The sequence below is a fragment of the Camelus bactrianus genome, chromosome 22 (assembly GCF_048773025.1).
Source record: "Camelus bactrianus isolate YW-2024 breed Bactrian camel chromosome 22, ASM4877302v1, whole genome shotgun sequence".
NCBI classification, from domain to species: Eukaryota; Metazoa; Chordata; class Mammalia; order Artiodactyla; family Camelidae; genus Camelus; species Camelus bactrianus.
In genome coordinates this window covers 27,756,718-27,776,447 of record NC_133560.1, presented here as the reverse complement: position 1 = coordinate 27,776,447, position 19,730 = coordinate 27,756,718, and the positions used below count along the sequence as shown (strand labels likewise).

The 19,730-nt window shown below is 46.4% G+C and overlaps 1 protein-coding gene across 3 annotated transcripts in view; it reads right to left on the bottom strand.

Annotated features, from left to right (window-relative positions):
• The window catches only part of MLLT1 (MLLT1 super elongation complex subunit), a 56,865-nt gene that overhangs the window by 21,722 nt on the left and 15,413 nt on the right, over positions 1–19,730 (bottom strand). For all 3 annotated transcript variants that reach the window (XM_074350972.1, XM_074350970.1, XM_074350971.1), the window contains exon 3: positions 17,800–17,882. In XM_074350972.1, the coding sequence (XP_074207073.1) occupies positions 17,800–17,882 (83 nt within the window). The remainder of the gene's footprint in view (positions 1–17,799; positions 17,883–19,730) is intronic.

The window sequence follows — 19,730 nt, the reverse complement described above, 5'->3', positions numbered from 1 at the left end:
CCCATGTCTGCTGAATGCACCTACACACCTGTCTGTCCTGACATCAGAACAGAAACCTGATGGCTGCCTGCCATGTGTTCACAGCAGGACTGGGGCCGAGGAGGGGTCTCTACGCTCAGGAAGCCCTCAGGGCAGCAGCGCTAATGACGTGACACCGACTGGACTCTACCAGAACTCTGGGGCATCACCGCTGCCAGGCACTTTTCCAAGCACCTAATATGAGTGCTTCATGGCCGGAACCATGGGCGCTCTTACTGCCCACTGCCCCCATTTCACAGATGAAGAAACTGAAACAGAAGCAGGTAACATGCCCGGTGCCACGAGGCTGGCCAGCAGTGAGCCAGGACTCACTCCGGGCAGGTGGTGTTCTCTGGAACCCCTGGCTCTTGGAGCGGTTTCTCACACTCACAAAAACCAAACTGGGCAATGCACTGGCCCGGGCGCGCTGCGTGGTCTTCACGAAGAACTCGGTGGATTACATGTACTGACGCGGGACAGTCCACGGACATTTAGTTGAAAATTGTGTCTCTCTCTCTTCCCCTCCCTCCCTCTCTCACACACATACACACAGAAAAAAATGTGGTTTCTGGAAGGTTACTTATAGTGGTTACTTCAAGGAAGTAGGCTGGAGCGAGGACCTCAATTCCCTGCAACATATATCACCTGTGTAGTCAGAAGTAAGAAAAAATGTTTTAACGTGTTAAGGAAAGCAGTGCAACGTGGGCTGAACACTGCAGGCTGTGGGGCCTGAGACCCCACGGACGCCGAAGCAGCTCTGCCGCCATCGTGCTGTGTGACCCCGGGCCTGTCACCCTGCCCCTCTGGGCCTCAGTGAGAGGAGGAAACGAAACCCCAGGGTGCTGCGTGCACAAGGAAGGTGGGAGAAAAGGCAGTGACTCTGGCGGGCGGCCGGGCCTCGTGGGAAGACCGGACACTGCCAAGCTGTTGCCAACAGCCAGAGGCAAGCCTCCAAGCTGCTCGCCAGGAAGGGGCCGTGCCTGGAGGCCAGAAGTGCAAGGGACACTTTGCTTCTGGACCTTTGAATTCTGAACACAGTGGTGCACTCCCACTGAGGGTACTCAGACAAAACCAGGTGGCAGCGGACTGACTCTGGAGTGCAGCCGGCTCCTGCACTTGCTGGGTGACACCGAGCAGGTCACGCTGCCAGGTCTTGCCTCAGCTTCCTCACCTGTGAAATGGAGTCACAGACCCACCACAGACGAGCGCTCGGAAACACTGGTCATCATTACACTTGGACACGGAAAAGCTCCAAGTCATGCTGCCCGTGGAGGGAGGAGAGCAAAACCGTGAGCAGGAGGGAGCCCGCTGCTCCACAGTAAAGCCCTACTTACATATGAATGTAAAACCCACAGGGAAATGGTCCGCAGACAGACAAGACACACCACCCTCACCCCTAGAAAGAGCAAAACACTAAGGGACAGAGGGATGGCAAGGGAAGAATTTCAGCTTTTTTTTACTCTGCATGTGTCACTATTATCTGAATTTTTGATACCCTGAATATATCCATGCATCGATAAACAATGAAAAATTAAACCAAGGTAGAAGAGCAAACACTACAATTTAAAGAGCTTCGAACGGAAACAAATATTTTTATGCTTAAAGTTAGCTTCTATTATCTGGAGCCCTAACTTAACGATCTGTCCCCAGTCTAATACCAAAAAGGGTTAGAGAGGAACCCACAACATGAACACACATGTAAACTGGCAATTTGACAAAGAAATTTGGGACAAAACAGACAAAAAAAAAGAAAAAACCAGGCTTCCTAGGATGAGCCTATGAGCACCTGGGGCTGAAGGGGAACCCTGAGTCACTCCGGGGGGCGATATGCCTCAGTTACACAAGCAGGGTCGGGCTGCGCCTCTTCTCTCCCACATTAGTTCTTTCGAGACTTCTCCCAGGCTCCACACCGCCCTATAGGAAATGCAGATGCAACTGGGGTCCCCCACAGAGGAAGAGAAAGATGCTACAGGGAAAGAAGACTACTGGGCGGCACAGATGGCCAGCATCCATGCGGCTTGTCACAACTCGCAGCCCCCGGCCTTCCCCGGGGTCCCCTCACACAATGCCCTCTCTGTTCCGGCTCCCCGGCAATCCAGCAGTGAGGCCGGCCCCCTTGCTGCCTCAACCAGCAATTGTCCCTGGCACAGAGCAGCCGCTCCACAGAGGGCTGCCCGCCTCCCGAACTCTGCAAAGCCCCAGGGAGCCCGTGAGCCCAGGGAGTGCGCAGGGCGGGCAGTCCCTCCACCAGCCCATAGGGTGAGGGCAAGGGGAGGAGATGTGCTGAACCCCAAGGGTCTGGGTTCTCTGCTTAACCACTCAGCACTGCTCTCCCCTGCCGAGTCATAATTTAAACTGAGGGCAAGTGGTGAAAGCCAGCTGGGCAGCCCAAGGCCACCTCCACTCAGGATCTGGAGGCCCCGGCACCCCCACAACACGTTGCCAGTCCTGCCACACTGCCTACGTCACTGTCTCCCCAACACACGGACATTTCCAAGAAGATGCCTCTGAGAGCGTCTGGCTTGGAAGCTGGCCTTACTTTAAAACAAAACAAAAAGCAAAAAAACCCTTTCTGAATAAAGCCACGCATACTTCCCAGTAAAATGTACAAGATGCCCTTTCTGTGACTTCAGCTAATGGCATTTGAGAAAAGTCATGGAAAGTTCGTGATGGTTAGGGCTCATTGTCCAATAATAGCTCACTGTGGGGAGCGGGGCTGGAGGGCAGGGAGGATGTCTACTATTAGCAGAAAACAACCAAAATAAGCTTTTTCGCATTTTCTGTTTCTGACATTCAGGCTGTCTCTTGAAGTCAGCAAGCACCCTCGATGGGCTGCTCCTCCTCCTCTGAAGTGTGCTGTTACTGTCGGTGCATCTCACAGCGCAGGGGCAGGGACCACAGGAAGCCACAAGGTCAAGGGCAGCTTCGGGGGAGTTTCTGCACCCACACCCCAAATGGCCCCAGCTGAGGGGCCGGCATTCACTCCCCAGCAAGTGTCCGCAGGGCAAGGAGGGGGCTGCCACCCTGATGTGGACGTGGGAAATGATGGTGCAGGTTTCTTTGCACGCACACAACCTCTCGTCTCCATCCTACGATTAATTCTCTCCTGATCTCACCAATCACTCCAAGCCTGAGACTCAGGACTAGGGGGCCACCAGCTTCAACTTGAAAAGGAAAAAAGTGAGATAGGTCAGCTCCCCGGCACCTGCTCAAGCTGAAACCAAGCCACCAAGCCACACTCTCACACGGACACTTCAGGGCCCCCTGGCTCCTGGACACCAACCCTGCTTTCCCAGGGCACGGACAAGTCCTTCCTGTATGGCGGCCACTGAACTAGCCCCAGGAAAGGTGAGACCAGGTCTGCCTGGTGACGGGGCGCGCTACCACAGAACAATCTGGGACAGGCACGAGGCAGGCGCCTTGCCAGGATTCTGAAGCCAAGGCCACAAGATCTCACGGCCAAAGAGGCAGATGAGCCCAGAGGGGTCGGAGGGATCAACACTTCACTGAGGATCTCACAGCACACCCACTTGCTACACACAGGTCTGAGACGTCATTTTATAGAGCACGTGTGATCACACACAGCCCCATTGAACGTCTCCTCCTACCCGTGGCCTCCTTTCTGAACCCAGATGTCCCTGACCTGCAAGCCTCTGCCACTCACCAGGAAGGGTGCCTTCCCGTCCTCTCTGTCCGGCTGACACGGACTGACCCTGAGTCGAGAGTAAGCCTCTCTTCCTAAGGAAAACCTTTCCCGGCACCACCCCCCTTCCAAGGGCAGCCCTGTAGCCCGGGCAGCGGCTGCGCCTCCACTGCAGGGCACTGATGGCTTGCTCTGGTGCTGCCAGCCTTGTCACTGCTTGTTCAGCACCTTGCTCTGCCGGTCTGGGGGCTCCATGAGATGAGGGACCGGATCCACTTGGATCCTCACTGTGTCTAGACTCAGTAAATACCTGCTGCACGAATATATCAATGAAACTGAAGCCAAGAAGGGGGAAAAAAACGGGAGAAAAACAATTCCCCCTTCTCACTGTAAATAAATACATTTTTCTAAAAACCCTCAACTGCAAAGAATAAATGAGAATGGCATCCCCTACTAGATACCATCTTCCTACAGGCCATTTCCTTCTGCCTCTTTAAACAGCTGTTTCAGAGCACACTGCCAGTGGGTGGGCTGAAAAAACAAACTCATGGGTTTTTAGATTCCTTTTGCCAAACCCAAAGCACAATCCAGAAATGACAAAAACAATGGTAAACTCGACTGTCAAAATGTAAAACTTTTGCTGGGCAAAAGACACTGTTACGAGAATGGAAAAATTATTGGAAAAAATATTCTCAAATCATACACCGGATAAAGAACTTGTATCCAGAGTATATGAAGAACTATTCAAAATCAAAAGAAAACAAATTAAGATTCCTTCTCTCCCTTCCTTTCCTCTACTTCTCTCCTCCACCATCTCACCTTCCTCCCTTCCTTTCTTTCCTCTATCCCTTTTTTATCCTTTCTCTTTCTTAAAAATAAATAAAAAGAAAAAGAGAAAGAAAAAGAAAAAGACAAAGAAAACAACTGACACAACTTTAAAAAAAAAAAAAAGGCAAAAATTCTGAATAGTCACTTTTCCAAAGAAAATAGATGAGTTGCAAATTAAGACAGGAAAGATGCTCAGTGTCATCAGGGAAATGCAAATCAAAACCTAATGAGACACCCTTCACAGCCACCAGCACAGCTATCATCAGAGACAGAAAGTGTGGACCAGGATGCGGAGGAACTGGAACCCCCAGATGTGGCTGGCTGGAATGTAAAACAGTGCAGCCACTGTGGAAAACAGTTTGGCAGTTACTCAAAAAGTTAAACACAAGATTACTGAAAGACCCAGCAACTCCATCTTTAGGCAAATGCCCAAGAGGAATGAAACACAATGTGCACAAAAACACTTGTACACAAAGTAGCTAATAGGTGGAAACAACCCAAATGCCCTTCAACTGATGAATGGATACACAAGATGCAGTCCAGTCTGAATGGAATATATTGAGACATAAAAAGGAATGAAGCACTGACACCTGCTACAATGTGGACGAACCCTGAAACATTACACTAAATAAAAGCAGCCAGACACAAAAGGCCAGAGTGTATGAATCCACTGATAGGAAACGTCCAGAACAGGCAAATCTGAGAGTGGGTTTGTGGTTGCCAGGGGCTGGAGGAGGGGGAATGGACTACTAAGGGCCGGGGTTTCTTTTTGGAGTAATGGAAATGTTCTAGAATTAGTGGTGACTGATACTAAAAAGCAATGAAATGATACACTTTAAATGGATGAATTACATGGTATTTAAATTGTATCTCAATAAACCTAATTTAAAAAGAAAGAGATACCACTACTCACCCATTAGAAAAGCAAAAAGAAGCAACAGACCTTACCAAGTGCCAGCAAGAACGCAGAGCAGCAAGGAGCCGCCTCTGCTGGTGAGGGTGCTCAGCGGCAGCCACCTCAGCCTGCGGTGGGCAGTTTCTTGTGCTGTTAAACACACCTGAACTGTAATACCCAGCAATACCACTCCTGGCTGTTTATGCAAGGGAAAGGAACACACATGCACACAGCAACCTGCCTGCAAGTGTAAAGCAACTTTACCCAGAATCACCAAAAACTAGAAACAACCTAGATATCCTTCAACCAAAAAATGGATAAACAAATGCAGGATTATCCACACAATAAAAAGGAATGAGCTATTCATTCATGCAACAATGTGGATGAATCTTAAGTGCATTTTGCTACAGTGAAAGAAACCAGACACAAAGGGCTACATGTTGTATCGGTCTATTTATATGACATTCTGGAAAAGGCAAAACTGTAAGTATGGAAAACAGATGAGTTTTTTCGAGAGACAGGGTAGGGAGAGGTGCCGACTTCAAAGGGACAGTATGAGGGGACCTGGGGAGGACGGGACTCTCCTCTGCAGTGCTGTCATGATGGATGAGTGACTCTGCCTGTCAAAGACCAGAACAAATTTCACTGAAGACAAACTAAAATGATGATGATAATAATGACCAGATGAGCGGGGGAAGGGAGCCCAAGAAGGAGCACGGATAAGGACTGATGAAACTGACTGTACTCCAAATGTACAGCCCAGCCACCAACAAAGATGGAGGAAAAGAGCTGCCACAGGTAACCCTGCAGGGCAGCGCTGCACCTGGGTACCGGAACTGCACACAGACACCGTAAATTCACCTCTCACAGGAATACTGGTTGGAGATTCTAAAACTACTTTCCAGATATACTGAGATTAAACAGGTAACCAAATATACTGCAGGTAAGGCAAGCCATGTTTCTCCCTTCAGAGAAAGAAGTTAAAATAAGAAAGAGGCGGGGGTGCCAGAACGAACTCAGTGGTGCTGGACTGGAGTTGGAGGCACTGCGCAAACTGATGTTTATTTTGATGCATATACAGACAGACAGACATGGGGTAAACACAGGCAGGGGTGGCTAGTATACACGCATATATTTCCCAGATCTGTCATATGAGGGGGCCTAAGAGCAGTGACACCCCAGGAGCAGTGCTCCTAGAGCTTGGTTTTTAAATACCCTTCTCCAATAAAAAGTCAACACCCATTTGTGATAAAAACACTCAACAAAACAGAAGCCATATATGAAAAGCCCACAGCAAACATCACACTCAATTGTGAAAGACTCAAAGTCTTCCCTCTAAAATCAGGAATAAGGCAAGGTGGCCTGTTTTCACCACTTTTATACAACATACAGGAAGTCATACACAGAGCATTAGGGGAAAAAAAAGGTGGAGGGGGGGAGGCATCCAAATTGGAAAGGAAGAAGTAAAATTATCTCTGATGGCAGATGATAAAATCTTATATGTAGAAAATCCTACATTACACACACACACACACACACACACACACACACACACACCTGTTAGAATAAATGAATTAGCAAAGTTATAAGATATAAAATCAACACACAAAAAAATTAACTGCAAGTCTACACACTAACAATGAACAATGTGAAAAGGAAACTAAGGAAACAATTCCACTTATAATAGCATCGAAAAGAATAAAATAATTCGAGGTTAACCAAGGAAGTAAAGATTTGCACAATGAAAATGTATAAAATATGGTTGAAAGAAATTAAAAACATGAATGAAAAAATATTACATGTTCATGAATTAAGAAGACTTCATATTGTTAAAATGTCAACACTACCCAAAGTGATCCAGGGATTAATGCAATCTCTATCAAAATTCCACGACTTTTTTTTTTTCCAAATAGAAAAATCTACCCCAAAATTCATATGGAATCTCAAGAGACCTCAAATAACCAAAACAATCCTGAAAAGTAAGAATAAACTTGGAAAACTCACACTTCCTGACTTCAAAACTTACTACAGAACAGAATAGAGAGCCCAGAAATAAACCCACGCACTTGTGGTCAATTGATTTACAACAAAGGAGGCAAGAATATTCAATGCAGAAAAGAGAGCCTCTTCAATAAGTGGTGCTAGGAAAACTGAACAGCTACAAGTGAAAGAATGAAATTAGAACATTCTCTAACATCATATACAAAACTAAACTCAAAATGGATTAAAGACCTAAATGTAAGACCGTGAACCATAAAACTCCTAAAGGAAAGCTTAGGCAGAGCTCTTTGATATAAATGTTAGCAATATTTTTTTGGACCTGTCTCCTAAACCAAAGGAAATTAAACCAAAAATAAACAAGTGAGACCTAATTACTTAAAAGCTTTTGCACAGCAAAGGAAACCATTGACAAAATGAAAAGATAATCCACTGAATAAGAGAAAACATTTGCAGATGACATGACCAATAAGGGATTAATATCCAAAATATATAAACAGCTCATACAACCCAACATCAGGAAAAAAAAAAAAAAAAAAAAACTCAGTAAAAAAATGGACAGAAGACCTGAACAGACATTTTCCAAAAGGGACATTCAGATGGCCAACAGTCACATGAAAAGATGCTCAACAATGTTAATCATGAAAGAAATGCAAGTTAAAACCACAATGAGATAGCACTTCACACCTCTAAATGGGCTCAGAATAGCTATCGTCAAAAAAAAAAAAACAAACAAAAAAAAACACAAATAACAAATGCCGGCAAACATACAGAGAAAACGGAACCCTTGTACACTGTTGGTGGGGATGTAAACTGCTGCAGCCACTGTGGAAAACAGTAAGAAGGTTCCTCTAAAATACTAAAAATAGAACTACTGTATGACCCAGCAATTCCATCCTGGATATATAACTGAAAAAAAAAGAAACAAAAACCACGTATTTGAAAAGATACATGCACCCCAATGCTTGCGTAAATAACGTAAAGCATTATTTACAATTGCCAAGATATGGAAGCAACCTAAGTAATCATCAACAAAGGAATGGATAAAGAAAATGTGGTGTACACACACACACACACACACACACACTGGAATACTACTCAACCATAAAAAGAACAAAAGTTTGTTATTTAGGACAACATGGATGGACTTGGAGAGTACTACGCTAAGTGAAATAAGTCAGAGAAAGACAAACACAGTTAAGATATGTGGAATCTAAAAAATAAAACAAACCAGTGAACAAAACAAAAAGGAAACAGAATCACAGATATTGAGAACAAACTAGCAGTAACCAGTGGGAAAAGGGAAGGGGGGGCAAGATAGGTGTAGGGGATTAAGAGGTACAAACTATTATGTGTAATAAGTGACAAGGATATATTGTATAGCACAAGGAACATAGCCAATATTTTAAATAGAGTATTACCTTTAAAAATTATGATCACTATGTTGTACACTTGTAACATATAATATTGTACACCAACTATACTTGAATGTTTTTAAAAAATTAAAAACTTATTACAAAGCTATGGTAATTAAAACAGTGTGAAACTGGGCATAAAGATAGATATACAGACCAATGGAAAAGACAAGAAAGTCCAGAAATAAACCCTCATATACATGGTCAGATAATTTTCAACAAGGGCATCAAGGTCATTCAATAGGAAAAGGACAATCTTCTCAACAAATGGTACTGAGAAAAGTGGATATCCACATCCTAAAGAATGAAACTTGACCCTTACCTAATATCATATCCAAAAATTAACTCCAAAGGGATGAAACACCTAAATATAAGAGCCAAACCTATAAAATTCTTAGAAGAAAAGATATGGCAAAAGCTTCACAACACTTGGTTTGATAATGATTTCTTGGATATGACACCAAATGTGCAGGCAAGAAAAGGAAAAATAGACACATTGGACTTCATGAAAATTCATAACTTTTATGCATCAAAGTACATGACCAACATAGTAAAAAGGCAACACACAGAATGGGAGAAAATATTTACAAATCAGGTATCTGATAAGGAATTAATACCCAAAATATATAGAGAACTCCTAAAACTCAACAACAAAACCCAATTCAAAAACAGGCAAAGGACTCAAATAGATATTTTCCTAAAGAAGGTATACAAATACCCAACAGGCACATTAGAAGACACTCAACATCACTAATCATTAGAGAAATCAAATCCAAATCATAAGGAGACACCACCTCAAACTCTTTATTATGGATACTATCCAAAAAAGGAGAAAGCAACAGGTGTTGACAAGGAGATGGAGAAACCAGAACCCTTGGGTGGTGAGAATATAAAATGGTCCAGCTGCTGTGGAAAACAGCTTTGTGGGTCCTGAAAAAAATTAAAATAGATTTACTATATAATCCAGCAATTCTACTTCTGGGTATATATCCCAAAGAATTGAAAGCAGGGTCTCAAGGAGATATTTGCACACTCATATTCATAGTAGCATTATCCTCAGTAGCTAAAACGTGGAGGCAACCCAAGTGCCCATAGATGGATAAATGGATAAGCAAAATGTGGTCTATCCATACAACAGAATATTGTTCAGACTTAAAAAGGAATGAAACACTGACATACACTACAACGTGGATGAACCTTGAAAACATTATGCTCAGTGAAGTAAGCCTAATACAAAGGACAAATATTGTATGGTTCTACTTACATGTGATATCTGTAATAGACAAGTTCATACAGACAGAAAGCTGAATAAGGGGCACCAGGGGTTGAGGGCAGGAGAGATTATTATTTAATTGGTACAGTTTTACTTGGGATAAACAAAAAGTTCTGCAAACAGATAGTAGTGATGGTTGCACAACATTGTGCATATTCTTAATGCCACTAAATTGTACGTTTTGAAATGGCTAAAATGATAAATATGTTAGACACACATATACAGCACAAACTACAAATGACAAAATCAATAAACTGAACTTCATCAAAATCAGGACACTAAGCTGACTCTGTGCAGGACACTAAGAGATTAAGAGATTGAAAAGACAAGCCATAGATGAAGAAAATATCTACAAAGTGAAGGTGTTATAAAAGACTGATATCCAGAAACATAGAGAACTCTTAAAAACTCAATAATAAGAAAACAGACATCTCAAATTTGAAAAAATGGCCACTTTGAACAGGAACCTCATCAAAGAAGATAGAAAGGCAAATAAGCATATGAAAACATGCTCAAAGCCGTAAGTCATTAGGGAAAAGTCCAGAATCAGATGGTTTCACTGGTAAACTCTACCAAATATTCAAAGAATTAACACACATTCTACTCAAACTCTTCCAAAAACAGGAGAGGAAAGAATACTTCCTAACACATTCTATGAAACCAGTATTATCCTGATACCAAAACCAGACAAAAATACCACAAGAAAACAAATTACAGACCAAATTCCTTGTGAATATAATATTCTCAAAAATATACTAGCAAACCAAATCCAATAGCACATATAAAAGATTACACATATAACCAAGTGGGATTTGTCCCAGGAATGCAAGGATGGTTCAACCAATGTAATACACCACATTAATAAAATAAAGGGGGAAAACCCACATGATTATCTCAACAGAGGCAGAAAAAGTGTTTAAAGAAATGTAATATCCTTTTATTAAAAAATTCAGTAAACTAGGGATAAAAGAGGACTTCCTTAACCTGATAAAGGGCATTTATGAAAAACTCACTGCTAACATCATACTCAGTGGTAAAAGACTGAAAAATTTTCCCTAAGATCAGGAACAAGACATGAAAGACTACCTTCATCATTACTATTCAACATTGTACTGAAGTCCTAGCCAGAGCAATGAGGCAAGAAAAAGAAAAAAAAAAAAAAAAAAAAAAAAAAGGGCATCCAAATTGGAAAGAAAAAAAGTAAATTATCTCCATTTGCAGATGATATCTTTAATGTAGAAAATCCCCAAAAACCCATAAAAAATTACTAAAGATAATAAACAGATTCAGTAAAGGTGCAGGTACAAGATCAACACACACACAAATCAGTTATGTTCCTATATACCAGCAATGAACATTCTGAAAGGAAATTAAGAAAACAATTCCACTCACAGCAGCATGCAACAGAATAAAATACATGGGAATAAATTTAGCTAAGAAAGTAAAAGACTTCTACGCTGAAAAATACAAAACACTTCTGAAAGAAATTAAAGAAGACCTAATTAAGTGGAAAGGCATCCGTGTTCATGGGTTGGAAGATTTCAATATTGTTAAGATGGTTAGTATCTCCAAAGTACTTACAGATTCAACGCAGTCCCTACCAAAATTCCAGTGGCCTTTGGCAAATATAGAAAAGTCAAACATCAAATTCATATGTAATCCCAAGAGGACTACAACAACCAAAACTATGTTAAAAAACAAATAAATCCCCCCACAAAGTTGGAGGACTCAAATCTCCTGATTTCAAAACTTCCTACAAAACGACAGTAATCAATACAGTATGGTACTAGTATAAAAATAGACATAAAGACCAATGGAATAGAACAGAGATAGTCCAGGGGGCGGGGGGTGGGAAGGGACAGACTGAGATTTCAAAATGTAGAATAGATAAACAAGATTATACTGTATAGCACAGGGAAATATATACAAGAGCTTGTGGTAGCTCACAGCGCAAAAAAAAAATGTGACAATGAATATATGTATGTTCATGTATAATTGAAACATTGTGCTCTAAACTGAGATTTGACACAACATTGTAAAATGACTATTACTCAATAAAAAAAAAAGTTAAAAAAAAAAAAAAGAACTGAGATAGTCCAGAAATAAAACCAAATATCTGTGGCCAACTGATTTTCAATAAAGGTGCTAAAACCACTCAATAGGGAAAGAACAGTCTCCTCAATAAATGGTGCTGGGACAACTGAACAATCACACGCAGAAGAATGAAGTTAGACCCTGCCTCAGCCCACGTAACAAAAATTAACTCAAAATGGATCACCTATCTAAATACAAGAACTAAAACTATAAAACTAGTACAAGTAAACATAGGAGTAAATCTTCATGATCTCAGATTTGGCAACTGAGTCTGAGATTTGACACCACAAGTGTAACAGAAGAAAAAAAAAAAGATAAACTGAACTTTATAAACATTAAAATAAACTTTCATGCATCAGAGGATATTACTGGAATATAATAAAACAGACCCCAGGAGGGGGAAAATATTTGCGTGTCACACATCTGGTAAGAGTTTAATACCTAGAATACATTAAAAACTCTTACAACTCAACAACTAAAAGACAAAAACTCAATTAAAAAATGGGCAAAAGAGGTATACAGCCATTTCTCCAAAGAAGATATATAAATGGCCAACAGCACGTGAGATGTTCAGCATCACTGATCATCAAGGAAATGCAAATCTAAACCTCAGTGGGACACCACCCACTAGGATGGCTATAGCAAAACAAAGAGCGATGGAAAGCGACAAGCACTGATTAGGATGGAGAGACAGGAACCCTCCTATGTTGCTGGCGGGAATATAAAATGCTACAGCCAATGCAGAAAACAGTTTGGCAGATCCTCGGAAAAGTTAAACACCGAATTACCACATGACCCAGCAATTCCACTCCTAGGCATATACCCCAAAGAACTGAAGGCGGGAACTCAAACACACATGTCCAAGCACATTCTCAGCAGCAGGGGTCATGGCAGCAAGGAGATAGAAACAGCCCAGATGTCTGCCAAGAGAGAAACAGGTACATGGGCTGTGGTCCAGCTGGTCGTCACTACTTGCACATTCCATGTTTTCATCTTCCTCTATTCACTAAAATTCACTTATAAACCCCAAATCAGTACTTGTGGCTCTCACATCCACTCGCAGACACATGTGGAGTTGTGAAAGGCGAGCTGCCCGCACCCTCGTCTCCAGCTGCTTGGCCTTCTTGTGCGATTCTCACACTAAACAGATGTCCTCCTCCCAGTGCCATTTTTACCGAATGTTTGTGCTTCTGCTATCTGAAATGGCCCCAAGCCCAGGGTTGAAATGCTGTCCAGGGTTCTTAAGTGCAAGAAGGCTGTGATGTGCTTTACAAAGAAAACACGTCCATTAGACAAGCTTTGTTCAGGCATGAATGATGGTGCTGTTGGCTGTGAGCTCAATGTTAATGAATCAACAATGTACAGTAAATAAGGAGTCTTCAAACAGAAGCACCCATGAAACAAAATTATGTATCACTGATTGACAAAAATGTGCCCCGCGGCTTGCGGGAACTTAACCCGTTAGTCCCCTTGTAGCAATGGTTCAGTCTCCACTAATTCAATGTTCAGGGTGACCCGACAGAACATAACTATTTCAGGTAACGAGAACTGACTGCACGTCGTGTATGTCTTCACACAATGGAGCATCTCATTCAGCCATAAAAAAGGAGTGAAGCACTGATACTCACCACAACGTGGATGAACTTTGAAAACATATGCTAAGTGAATGCAGTCAGACACAAAGGGACACATATTGGATGATTCTTTTTGTATGAAATGTCTAAATTCATAGAAAGCAGATTAGAGGTTGCCAGAAGATGGGGGGGAGGGGATGAAAAATCTGAAAGGAGAGCGCTGACATTAGGAATTCACTAAATGTCACTGAACTGTACACCAAAATGCTTCATTATACGTTATATGAATTTCACCTTAATAAAAATTTTATTTCACAATTGTGGTATCATAGAAAGAACTTGGCCTTTGTTCCGAATTCCTGGCACAGATCTCCTAAAACCCCTGGAACTTCCTGAGTGAAGGGGTGGTGGGAGCGCCTTTTGTTCTAATGGGGCAACTTTTGGCCTCCAGACAGCCTCAGGATGGGGCTGGTACCCAGAAAGACACAGTCTTGATTAAAAGTTCAGAACTTTCATCCCGCTCCTGACCTCCCACCTCTTGGTGTGGGAGGGGTGCTAGAGATTGACTTGATCAACAGTGGCCAATGATTTGACCATGTTGACATAATGAAGCCTCCATAAGACATGTGAACACAGAGTTTGGAGAGCTTCAGAGCATGTGAGTACGGAGGTGCTGAGAGGAGCCGGCATGGGAGCTCCACCCACCCCATGCCACATCCCCTGCACCTCTCCCACCTGGCTGTCTGAATTGTATCCCATACAACAAACTCATAACAGTAACTAAGTGCTTATCAGAGTTTTGTGAGTTGTTCTAGCAAATTATGGAACCTGAGGGGGGGCGTGGGAATCCCTGATTCACAGCCGGGCTGTCAGAGGTGCAGGAAGCCCAGACTTGTGACTGTCGTCTGAACGGGGGACAGACCCGTGGGGCTGAGCCCTTAACCTGTAGGGTCTGCGCTGACTCGAGCAGCTGGTGGCAGAACTGAACTGAACCCCTGGACACCCCGACAGCATGTGCAGAATCAGAGCCAGAGGAGCGGTGTCGGGAAAGACACTGCGCGCCCGGCGTCAGCAGCGGTGTGAGTGAAGAGCCCCACGACACACGGCTTTTACCTTTACAGTCAGACGACCCTCCTTCTCCGCACTTTCTTTCTCCTCTAGGGGAAAGGAGTGACTTATCTGTAGAGGCACATCCTGCCAGCAGGCCAAACAGGATGTGGCCTCAGATAAGTTCCAGCACCAAACACCACGTGAAACAGAACCTCTTCATTTCACAACCAGCACTACATCCAGAGTCAAGTGTGGCTAAAAATGCCTCACGCTCACACAAGAAAACGTCCCGCATCTGAGAAAGCGCCCTTTCTGCCCTGGGTACAGCCTGGACCCCCCAGGCCCAAGGGCCGCACAGGCCGCTGGCTGCACTGACCCCGCTCACCCAACTCGCTGGGACAAGGCAACACCACGTCAGCGGTGACAACAACAAACACGCGCGGGAAACGCTCACTCCGGGCCGGGCGCTAGGCCCCGTCTCTCCCAATCTTCCCACAGGCCCTGAGCAGCAGATGCGACGAGGCACCCTTCTGGTGGACAGAGGAACCGGGGTCCAGAGAAGAGACCTAGCCACAGTCGCTTCCCCTCTGCTCACCATGGCAAAGCTCAACTCACCTCCCCAACAGGTGAAAAGCTGTGGCTAAACCCCCCCCGGAGCCCTTCCCTACATCAGGGCAGAAAAGTCATCAGCAGATCGGTTCATGTTGGCCCCAGTGCACACGGCAACCCACATATGGAGGAGCTGCTTCCGTAGTGACCATCACAGAACTTCCACAGGGACCCACGTTCAGACAACATTTGTAGAAGAACATGATACATAAAATAATACTGTCCCTGTCACCCAGAAGCAAGCAAAACCCAGAATCCACGAATGGCTGTCATTCTGGGTCATGGCTGTCTGGGGTATTTAAGCAATGGGCACACGTGAGCACATGTGAACACAAGTGAACACACGCTCTGCTGGCTCAAATCCCAGCTCCGCCAATCATGTGCAGCCTTGGCCAGGTGACTGGGGACCCAGGAGCTCCTTCGTCCAGACGAGTGATCACCGTCCTTTGGGACCTGTCTGGGCACTAAGAAAGCACCTGCTTGGCAGAGTGCCTGGCACCTCACAGGACCTTGATGGGACCCACACCCCTGCACCTTTCCGTGGCGGCCTCGCCTCCCGGGCTCTCGGTGCTGGGCTGCCCTCTACAGCCCCGAGGGCAACACCACCAGGAACAGAGAACACGGGTAATAGGATGCGGGCACACGAGAGCAGATGGCGTCTGCACCGAGAGGAAGAACGTGGCAGTCCAGCTCATGCGGCGCGGTAGCCCCAGCAGACGGAAGCAGCAGCCACGCACGGTGGCCAAGCATGCTCTTCAGGTGGCCTTACTGTCTCCCCAGCCACCCACGGGGACTCCGCCATCACCCCATTCACACGGTCCCCCATGGGAGCTGGAGAGGCCAGTGCACACCTACCCCGGGACTCGCCCCAGCCCCGGTCCTACCTCCACGGTGCACACACCCTTCCCCCACCCCCAGAGCACCCAGAGGCCCGCCTGGCCTTGCCGCCCCCAGCACGACTTCTGATGCCCGCCCCTGCCCCGTTCCAGGCACAGCACCCCCCGCTGAGGAGATGGAGCCTGGGACCATGCAGACAGGCCGGGCTCTCCTCCCAGCACTGGCCAGGCACCGGGACTCTCAGGTCCTGATGCCCGGAAAGCTGCGGGGTTGACCCTCAGGCCCCACAGCCAAATACCACTGAGTGGCACCAGCTAAAATGTTACTTGATGCCCAGGGGGCCACACACCTGAGCTCCACTCCCAAAGGCCCCTGACGCCGGCAGTGGTTCTCAGAACTGAGAATAAACAAGGGACTCATAAAGTGGGCAGTGGCCCTGCGGGCCTCCCGGAAGACGTCGCTCCTGAAAGACGTCGCTCCTGAAAGACGGCAGAGCTGCCTGTAGTCAGTCTAGCCGGATGAGAGCACCCCACCGGGGCCAAGCCACCTGGGAGCCAGGAAAGGTCACCACTGGCCTCATGGTGGCACCTGGGAGGAGGAGCAGAGGCAGGTTGCCAGGAAGGCAATTTTTAAATGTTAGTTATTGGGCTTAAAAGAAAAAAAAAGCTGTAGTCTGACTGTGTCCCCACCAATTTGTATGTCGACTCCTACGCCCCCAAGTGATGGTGCTGGGAAGTGATCTGGTCGTGAGAACGGAGCCCTCAGGAACGGGGTTAGTGCTTTCAGAAAAAAAGAGTGCACGGACCTCTCACCACCTCCCCACGTGAGGGCACAGCGAGAAGGCAACAGCCCTGAGGCGGCCCGCACCCGCCCGTGACCCAGGGTCGGGGCCGGCCTCCCGAGCCCTGGGCTTTGAGTGCTGATTGTTTCTGAGCCTCCCAGCTGGTGCTGTTTTGTCACAGCAGCCTGAGCGAAGACTATTCCTACTTTTTTTTCACCATAAATGTTCAGAAAATATATATGGAGAGAAATGTGATCCCACCATCCAGATTACCTTTGTTACTGTCTTTTATATATATAATTCCTCTTTTCTACAAATAATATACATGTAACTTGCTTTTTTCACTCAACCACACTAAAAACTCTTCTCCCCAAGGGCATCAAAGATTCCGTTCAGAAGACGCATAAACGCACCTGCTGTTGGACCCCTAGGCAAGCCCCAGACCTTCGCCTCTCTCCCCTCGTGGTGGCCACCCCTCTAGGGCCATCCACTGACTCTGGCCCTGACACAGCATGTGGAGGCTGAGCCAGGGACCGTGCTACCGTCAGGACAACTAATGCGGACATGGCCAGCCCAGTGCTCCTGGAGAGGCCCCGCTCACGTACACCCCCACCTGCCGCCACCACATGCCCCCCTTTTTCCAGCCCCCCGCCACCACAGGAGAGATGGATGCAACGCAATGTCTTTGCTACAGATTCCAACATCTGCCCATCACCCATGCCCCGCCGGCCCCGCTGCCTCTCGTGGACTGTGCGTCCTCCTTGCTGCTACTCCGGCACCCTACCTTGTTTTTGAAGTAGACCTCGATGGGCATGATGAAGCCAGCGTAGCCTGACTCCTCCACTTTGTACGGGGGCTCCTTGCACACTAGAAAGAAAGGGAAAGTGCACCGTCAGTGACCGGCAGCAGCAAGCACCTGCCCTCCTTGCCTTCTCTCTGGGGCCGAGCTGGCTGGTCCAGAGGCCAGCTCCCGGGAGCGGAAATCTCAGGCCCCATCCCATGTCAAAGGGGTCACAGGGGATAGAAGGAGCTGAGCAGGAGAAAGGTGACCCCGCCATGCCACAGTGGGAGAGCAGGAAGGGGAGTGAGAGCAGCTGAGCTAGAGCTGCCAGAGCCGACGGCTGCACCAGTCCAAAAGATTCACGGCAGTGAGCAAGGCCTGGGTCAGGTGCCAGGCCTGGGGCCCTGGCCTGCCAGCAGGGCAGCGCACTCTGCTGCACCCACCTCCTTCCATCGTCCACTCAAACACTGAGATTGAGGCCCCGGCTGGGGTCAGGGACACGACCCTGAAAGATGAAGACAGAGATTCCCCAGTCTCAGCTGGGGCTCGCCTGGGTTCCACCTTAGCACCTAGCAAAAGCATTCCCAAGTGACAAGAACAGACTCATTAACCCCAGAAATTTAAAAATAAGAAAAAAAAAGAGGAAGAAAGAAGGAAAAAAAGAAAGAGACTAAGAGGAACAGTAAAATACAGGTTACAGTAACCTCCTGCAGTCTCACACTCCAGGATGAACTGTCACTGTTTTGACACGTATGCTGATGTCAGTAACGTGAAAATACTGTCCTCCCACTTATAAGAAAAAAATCAGAACAGTACAGATCAAATCCCCCCCGTCCCCCGCTGCTCCCTCTCCAGAGGCAACCGCTTCTGGGAGACAGGAAAACATCCTGCCAACTGTTAAAACCTTTACACACATCTTACTACACAGGCAATTCTTAAGTGGGCCAGAAATTGCTGGAAAATAATGCATGGAATATAATGAAATGTGACTTTTTAAAAATTAAAATCTTGTAAGATTAAAAAAGAAACTTCAAATATCATAAACCTCAAATATCTCACATATCTATGCAAACAAAACTGGAGCGGAGGGTGAGTTTAGAATAACTAGAGACCCTCAAGGCCAGTGCTGGCTGGAAGCCTCACGCAGGACCCCAGGCTGCAAACCGCAGAGTTGGGGGGACTTGAGCTCAGGCTCCTGGAGCCCCCACTGGCCCCACAGACAGGAGCTGCAGGGACAGACACGGGTGTGAGCCAGCTATGGCTCCAGGAACCTCCCCTCAGGGCCCCCTCTGGCCACCTGCCTCCAGCCAGGCTCCAGCCCCCTCCCCGCCTCCGGCGGGGCTGTCCCAGCTCCAGGCCCCCGCTGCGGGGAAAGCTCCCAAGGACAGGGCCTTGCACGTGGCTGGGGTTTGAGGCTTGCTCAACTGGACTGACTTCCCCACCAGGGGAAACAACCACGGGCCTGACTGAAGCACAGCCTCCTGGGGGCCAGCAGTGACCCCGGCTGAGCACCATCACCTGACCTCCCGATCTACATGTGAATCACTGTTGCTACCAAACCCAGCAATGACTGCATTCAGTCATTCACCCCTCCGAGACCCACATCTGACAGTGTCAGGTGCTCGATGATGACAAAGGCCAAGGGGACACCTCCAGTCCCCAGGAGTAAGCTCCGTCACCCTCAGTCTGACCAACAGCCCACCTGAAGTAAGGCGTGGCCCTGCCTGTTAGACCACAGGAGGTTGTCCAGGCAACCTGGAGACACCATGGGGGGTGACCTCAGCCCCAAATCTCTATTCTAGTCAGTCTCCTGCTCCTCAGACATCCTCCCATGGGTGCTGGATGGGCACCTCAGATGCAGTCCCCCCAAACTGCCTCTTCATTCCCTCTTAAATCTGCACCTCCCCAGTGTCCCTCAGCTCTGGACCCAGGCT